Source organism: Chaetura pelagica, unplaced genomic scaffold, assembly GCF_000747805.2.
Source record: "Chaetura pelagica isolate M959 unplaced genomic scaffold, ChaPel_1.0 scaffold775, whole genome shotgun sequence".
NCBI lineage: Eukaryota > Metazoa > Chordata > Aves > Apodiformes > Apodidae > Chaetura > Chaetura pelagica.
The window spans coordinates 435306-442998 of NW_009953204.1; the positions used below are offsets into that span (position 1 = coordinate 435306).

Consider the following 7693-nt stretch of genomic DNA (forward strand, 5'->3'; position numbering starts at 1 on the left):
GGTCCATGGAAGCAGAGAGCAGGAGCCTGCCAGTCACATCTCAGCAGGGAGAGGGAGAAGCCCCTGGACCCTCCTGTCTCCTCTGGGGGTGGGCTGCACTGAGGGGTGCCAGGGACCCCCCTATTTGGCCAGTGACACAGCATTTTGGCTGCTTTAATTTGCTCTGGCAGGACAAGGATTGCAACTGGCACCTGCTGAGCCCTCAGGCCACCCCAGGCAGCAGCTGCCACTGGCCCAGTGTCACAAGACTACAGAGACACTTCTCATGTAGCCAGAGGCATCACAGTGTCTGCAAAAGGGGCCAAATTCCTCCCCTCTGTGACTCTGCAGGGAGAGCTGGCACACCAGCAGGGCACCTGGGAGCTGAGCAGAGCCCTTCCCCTCAGCTTTTTGGGGTTCACTCCCCTCAGGAGGGCTGAAAAGGTCTGTGTGTGAACAAGCCTGAAGTGCCACGAACCAGAGGGCTGAAGAGGCAGACAGTGGGACCTGGCATCTGTGCACCTGGGCTGACTCCAGCCCACCTTTTCTCCTCAAGGCTGCTTCCAACTGTGGGGTCCCTACTACAGCAACTCCAGCTGCTCCTGAGCCAGCAGGGGCCCATGACAGACGTCCCCTCTGGCTGTCCCATGGACAGAGTCCCTCCAAGTCCCCTCTGGTGCCATTTCCACAGGTGAGCTCAGTGTGAACTCTCCTCTGCCCCTCACCCCTGGAGCAGCTGGGGCACTGTCCATCCTCCCTGCTGCAGAGGAGCAGCTTGGCCAGAAGCAACATGAATCCAAGGCAGACAAGAGAAGACCAGAGGCACGTTTATTCCTCTTTCCTCCTGGGAGCTGCAAGCACTTTCACAGACCAACAAGCACCTCCCATCTCCACAAAGAGCAGCCACCAGCTCAGAAGCAAGACACTGGGATCATCTCTTCCCTCTTCCCAGTACCCTTCTGGGCTGGAACACAGCAACCCAGTGGGACACAGCCTCCCAGTTCAGTGTCAGAGAGACCCGTGCCATTTGGAGGGAGTGAAGAGCACCCTGCATGCTGCTCAAGGAGCACTTGACCTGGCAGAAAACTTGCATTACAGACATTAGTCCCCCCTCTTTTTTCAGTTCCAACTCCCTTTTTCCAGCCATCAGCCTTAAGAAGCAGAAGTCGAGCACATATTTGGCTGCTGAATACTGATGGTGAGAAAGAGGGGTCTGGCACCACGGGTTCCCCATCCTTATCCCCCCTCCCTCCCTGCTCAAGCCCAGAGCTGAGGCCTTTAGGACTCTCCTTTCCTTTTTCCTTCCTCAGACTGTTCTTCTTTCCCCACTGGCTGCTCCTGTTGGGTTATCTTCACCTCGTTGACTCTGGCCTTCACCTCCTTCCCCGTCCGAGGAGCCACGATGCTTAAGATGCCATCGTGGGACAGGGTGGCTCTCACCAGCAAGGGGTCAACATCCAGAGGGAGGATGTATGTCCTGGTGAACTCCCTGGAGATGAAGCCGTGGCGATCAGCTTTCTGGGGGTGCTGCCCCATCACCTCCAGCAGGTTGTCCACAGTGCGGACGCTCAGCTCGTCGGGCAGGAAGTGACAGACATCCAGGAACACCTGGAATTTGTGCTGGTTGAGGCTGATCTCAGAGGTGCCCCGATCCAGCTGCTTGTTGATGCGAGGCCTGATGTAGTAGCCGTGGTACAGGGCAGGGGCTAGGATCTCACACGGGGACACACCTGGAAAGGAGACTCGGTGAGGAGCGTGGGGTTTGCAGGGGAAGGAGCTGGAGCAGGATGGCTGGGGAGGTGGCTGGGACCTGGCAAACACCCTGGTTCTGCCACCACATCAGCACAATGGTGTTGGAGCCTCTTGCAGTTCCCACCTTGGTGTCTCCAAAGCACAGACAGCAGCAGATGCCTTGCCAGCCACTGCCTCCCAGCACACAGCACAGCAGGGCTGGCACCCAGCTTCCACATCCCTGCTGGGAGGGCAAGGAGGGACTGGTGGGTGCCCCGGGCTCTGCAAAGCCCACAGCCAGGCTTGGGCACGGAAAATGCTGATGATGAAGAAACTGCCCCCGAAGAACTAAAGGCCTTTTATTTGCCATTGTCCAGGGGGCTTTCCTTGGAGCTTTTTGCCTTTTCACGCTGTAGTGCTGGTGCTGAATGGATCTGCTGCTGCCCACATTCCTTCCCCTCTGCCAGCCCTGCCTGCCTTTGTGCTGAACACCCCAGCTCAGCTTTTCTCCACAGCCCCAGGCTGCAAAAAAAACTCTCTCCTCCCACCCTGGAGCATTTTGCTCCCTGTTTGCACAGCATATGCAGGATGCCAGACTGCTGGGGGCATGGAGGGAGGGGCAGGAGAGACAGCATGGATGGAGCAAGTGGACCTGAAGAGAGAGACCCTGGATATTCCCTGGATATTCCCCCTTGATGTGACCAGGGTGCTTATGCTCAAAATTCTTGGGGTGTCCAACTTCCCCTAGCCTGCTCTGGAGCTCAGTCCCCAGCCAACCCTCCTGCACCGGAGGGGAGAAAGGTGCTTGGGGGAACCCCTATCCCCTTTCTTACCTTCTCCAAAGTTCTGGTCATAAATCTTGCTTGGGTTGGCAAACTCATACTCCGAGCTCATGGGGTAGGCGTGAGGGACCGTCCGTGCAGCCATGGTGTGCCTGGGGAAGGGGAGCTCCCAAGTGCTCCCTGCCTCTGAGAGTGAAGGCTGCAGGCTGCAAGGTTTTAATTGGGCGAATTCCACCAGGGAGGAGTGTGTGAGAAAAAGATGGACCAAAATAGCCACACGCACTGGCCCCAGGATGCCGGGCCAGGGTGAGGAGGGAAGTTCCTCTCTGCATTCCAGCTGGGAGTGCAGGCGCTGCCTGTAGGCAGGGAGGTCTCAGGAAAACCCTGCACCTCCTTCCAGGTGCTGGGATCCCCTCCCAGGGGGATGCAGGAGGCAAATGGGCTGCCAAGCACAGCTGGGAGGCAGGGAGGTGGGCTGAGGGAGGCTGGGGTAGGAGAAGGCAGGACAGACCCTTCTTGTTGCTTGTGGAGCTCCCAAAGGCAAGGGCCAGCAAGAAGGGTCACTGTAAGGAGCTGAAAGAGTCCCTGACACTGGTCCTGCTGGCCCAAAGCAGCCCAAGGGATGGGGCAGCAGTGGCTGGTGCTTGGTCACATTGTGCAAAGTCACACAAGGTCACTATCACACCCGGTGCTTAGGGCCCAAATCAGCCCCTCCTGTGCCCTGCGCAAATGAGCCTGGTTTTCCCAGAAGCTGAGGGGATGGATCAAGGTTTCTGTCGCTGTGAGGGGCTGCAGGGAGCTGAGCAGGGCTGGGCAGGACCCAGATCCCACTGCTGACCCCTCCACATCCCGAGTGTGCTGCTGCAAGCTGGCTGTCCAGCCTGTTCCCTGGCACAGAGTGATGAGACCTGGAGAAATGCCTGTGCCAGGGATCACGTGTGAGCCAAGGACCTGGAGCTGGCAGAGACCCTGTTGTATTGAACTGGGGGGCAGGCAGGGAGGGGAGCAGTGCCCAGTCAAGCTCCTCTCACCCTGAAACCAGAGACTTCCTTGAGTCCATGTCCCTGCAGCACGAGGGAGCAGGTGCACTGCTGCTGATGTAATGGGCAATTGGAGAAGATACTTATGGCCTGAGCTCCTGCACGGAGCAAATCCTACTCCCTGCTCTTGCCAGGCAAGCTGAGAGAAAGAGGGCCAGACCCTTCTGCAGGGAACTGGTGGTGCAAGCAGTAAGAATGATGTGCCTCTGAGCCTGAAACTGTATTTCAGCTGTGAGCTCTCGGAGGCAGCACCTACCCCTTGCCCTTCAAGGACAGTTGTTAGACCATTCCCATGATTTAGGCTCACAGGCAAGGCAGGAATTACAATAAATATGTGAATTAAGACCTATTAGGGGCATAGCTATGGGCAATCAGCTTTCTGCCTCTTCAGGAGGGGCAGAGCTCTTCCTAGCCTGGTGGGTGATGCATGGAGCTGAAGTCTCAGTGCTGGCAGTGGGAACAACAGCCCCTTGTCATTTTCCCAGTGAGCCAAAGATAGGAGCTGCATTGATCCTGCTGGCATCCAAAGCAGCTGGGAACAGCAGCCAAGCCTGCCTGGGACTCTGCAGATAAACAGCACGTGGGGGCCGGGGCGGGTGGCTGGGCAGCTTGTCTTCTTGCTGCCCCATTAGGCTCCTTTTCTTCTTCTCCCCTTCCCCCTCCTCCTCCTCCTCAGCAGGGCGTTCACATCCCCCAGGCAGCTACTGGGCATGGGCTGAAGGGACCAGCCCAGGAGTGGGACAATAAAATCCCTGACACCACTGTTCAAGGGGCCTCGGGAGGGGGGGGATGAAGGCCAGGCCCAGCTGCAGGGTATAAAGCTGCTCCCCTGCTCCCCAGCACAGCCCAGCAGCCCTGCCTGGCCAGGCTCCTCCGGCGCACGCCAATGGATATCACCATCCACAACCCCCTGATCCGCAGACCCTTCCTCTCCTGGTTGGCTCCCAGTCGCATCTTCGACCAGATTTTCGGGGAGCACCTGCAGGAGTCAGAGCTGCTCCCTGCTTCCCCCAGCTTCAGCCCCTTCCTGATGAGATCCCCCATTCTTCGGATGCCCAGCTGGCTGGAGACGGGACTCTCAGAGGTAAATCTCCCCCTCTTTGTGTGCTCACCTGGCAGCTGGAGCCCCAGGAGAGCTTGGGAGCTGCCTGCAGGCAGTTATGAGGCTGGGGGAAAAGGTGCTTTGTGCTTCTGCCCCTCTGCATTAACCAAGAACCTCTGCATGCCCTGCTAAGCAGTTGTGACTGCAAGGAAGTGTTGCCAGAGGGTTGGGAAGAGATGCAAACTGAGCGGGGTGTGTGTGGCAAATGACTGGGAGCTGAGGGAAGGAAGGAGGAAGATGAATTTGCCTGTCCAAACTCTCAGTCCCACTCCCTTCCCCAACCATCACTGCGGGGAGTGGGCAGGGGTGGTGGGACCCTGGTATCAGGCCAGCTGGGAACTCATGGCTTCTGAGGAAAAAGAGGCCTATTTTAAAGAGTCCCCACTGACAAAAGCAGCATTTTCAGTGAGATGTGGGACCCACAGCATCATAAAACAGCTGTCTGCTTGCTTCAGGGGCTGAGCCAAGGGGCAGCAGCTCCAACAGCCTTGTCTGCTCTGAGTCAAGTGTCTTATTTACAAGCAACTTGTCGAGCTTTCTAAGCCAGAGGAGCAAGAGTCAAGTGGGTTTTTTTTTAATCTTTGCATAATATTTCCCTTGATTTAGTGACCTGGGTCTGGCTGCCCACTGAAGCAGCCATAATAAGCCCCACAGATAACAACATTTGATGGCTGGAGACGGGACTCTCAGAGGTAAATCTCCCCCTCTTTGTGTGCTCACCTGGCAGCTGGAGCCCCAGGAGAGCTTGGGAGCTGCCTGCAGGCAGTTATGAGGCTGGGGGAAAAGGTGCTTTGTGCTTCTGCCCCTCTGCATTAACCAAGAACCTCTGCATGCCCTGCTAAGCAGTTGTGACTGCAAGGAAGTGTTGCCAGAGGGTTGGGAAGAGATGCAAACTGAGCGGGGTGTGTGTGGCAAATGACTGGGAGCTGAGGGAAGGAAGGAGGAAGATGAATTTGCCTGTCCAAACTCTCAGTCCCACTCCCTTCCCCAACCATCACTGCGGGGAGTGGGCAGGGGGGTGGTGGGACCCTGGTATCAGGCCAGCTGGGAGCTCATGGCTTCTGAGGAAAAAGAGGCCTATTTTAAAGAGTCCCCACTGACAAAAGCAGCATTTTCAGTGAGATGTGGGACCCACAGCATCATAAAACAGCTGTCTGCTTGCTTCAGGGGCTGAGCCAAGGGGCAGCAGCTCCAACAGCCTTGTCTGCTCTGAGTCAAGTGTCTTATTTACAAGCAACTTGTCGAGCTTTCTAAGCCAGAGGAGCAAGAGTCAAGTGGGTTTTTTTTTAATCTTTGCATAATATTTCCCTTGATTTAGTGACCTGGGTCTGGCTGCCCACTGAAGCAGCCATAATAAGCCCCACAGATAACAACATTTGACTGTCTCAGTGGAGAAAACTCCACAAATAATCTAAAAAGGAGGAAGAAGCACTTAGACTCCTGGGTCAGACTGAGGAAACCATTAAGCCTGGAGCTGGCACAGCCTCCACATCCCAGAGCAGAGCTCCAGGAGACTCACAGGCACCCTCACCACAAACCCACCAGGAAGGCAGGGTCAGCTCACATAGCAAAGTCCCACAACCACATCCAAGACCTGCAGCAAATGCAAATTCGGCCTCAGGAAGCAGCAAAAAGCAGTATTTGCCAGAGGTGATGAAGCGCAGAAGGGAAGGGAAGGAGGTGAGATCAGCAGCAGGTGACTCAGGGTTTCAACAGAAGCCCTGCTGCTCAGATCACAGAGGTGAGCACTGAGGCAGTTCTGCTCACCAGTGACACCTTATTTTGTTCCCCAAATAGGTGATGATGCAGGGAAGAGCCCACAAGGCTGCAGATCTTTTGCTTGAAAGGCTGCAAAATCCAGTCAAAGAAACTGGAAAACTCCAGACAATCTGTGAAAGGAACTGGCTGCAAAACCTGCACGCCAAATAAAGAGCCAGTTTTAACAACTTCAGGATTAAGAGAAACTGTTCCTCACTCCCAAGAAAAAACATTCCTCCCGTGGGATAAAGAGAAAGCAGTGATGAGCATGAGTCTGACAGGCTAGCAAGGGATAAATCCACCCATCAGAAACCCAGGGTCGAATGAAGGTCAGACACGTGTAGGTATCAGCTTGGGTCCTGAACTGAGCCTCTTCAAGCTGAAACCCTCACTTGCCCTTTTCTGAAGTCACCTCCTTGTTTTGCAGATGCGGCTGGAGAAGGACAAGTTTTCTGTAAACCTTGATGTGAAGCATTTCTCCCCTGAGGAGCTGAAGGTGAAGGTGCTTGGGGACATGATAGAAATCCACGGGAAGCACGAGGAGCGCCAGGTACTTCTGCTTTAGCTGTGCAGCTGATAGAGTCAGTGTGAACTTCTTCACCTGTGGTTAAAACAAGGAGACTGCAAAACAATCTTTTCCTGTTGTTTTATCAACCAACCCTAATGGAAGATGCTCTGGGCAACCCTCGCTCCCCCCCATTCCCAAAGCTGACCCTAGACTGGGCAGCAACAGGGTGGAGATTTATTGCTGATGTTACATGAACTGTGAACTGAACTGGAAAACGATCTTTGAAACAGGCATTTCTGGGCCTTCTTCTTTCTGGGAAGAGGCCAGGAAAGAGGGAGGCAGTCAATAAACTGACAATGAACTGTTATAATTAAACCAGGTAATGAATCAGTGCGTTGCCCTGTTCCGTTACCATGAGGCTGCCTCTTCTTGAAAAAAATCTATCCTTTTGTAATCCTTAAAGCTTGTGTCCTGCTGCCAGTCACCCCATGGGGTGCTGCCTCTGGAGGCCTGGGTGGCAACTGGGCAGACAGAAGTCAAAAGCCCAAAGCTGTATGGTTAAGCCAAACCAAAACAGGGTTTGCTAGTCCCTGTCTCCCTCCCATCCCCACCTCCTTGCCAGAAGGAGATGAATCCACATGATGAAGTATCTATGTCACTGGAATTGTCAGCTCTAAGAGCTTCTGGGGGCACAGGTCTGTCAGGCAGGAAACACAGCATTACTTGTAGCTTGTGGAAGTCTGAAATCTGAGCTTCTGCACATTTTTTCTGGCTATGGAAAGAAGCAAGCAGA

The 7693-nt window shown here is 54.9% G+C and overlaps 2 protein-coding genes across 2 annotated transcripts in view; one reads left to right on the forward strand and one right to left on the reverse strand.

Moving 5' to 3' along the window:
- Positions 1 to 1186: 1186 nt before the first annotated feature.
- Positions 1187 to 2678, reverse strand: HSPB2 (heat shock 27kDa protein 2). The gene is made up of 2 exons (XM_009997409.1): positions 2544 to 2678; positions 1187 to 1709 (listed from the first exon to the last, which is right to left on the reverse strand). Exons 1-2 carry the CDS (start codon positions 2635 to 2637, stop codon positions 1258 to 1260), a joined length of 546 nt encoding a protein of 181 aa, XP_009995711.1. The 5' UTR covers positions 2638 to 2678; the 3' UTR covers positions 1187 to 1257.
- A 1519-nt stretch (positions 2679 to 4197) lies between these two features.
- Positions 4198 to 7693, forward strand: part of CRYAB (crystallin, alpha B) — a 4401-nt gene continuing 905 nt past the window's right edge. Inside the window, exons 1-2 of the mRNA XM_009997410.1 lie at positions 4198 to 4616; positions 6820 to 6942. Of these exons, the coding sequence (XP_009995712.1) occupies positions 4419 to 4616; positions 6820 to 6942 (321 nt within the window). The 5' untranslated portion in view covers positions 4198 to 4418. The remainder of the gene's footprint in view (positions 4617 to 6819; positions 6943 to 7693) is intronic.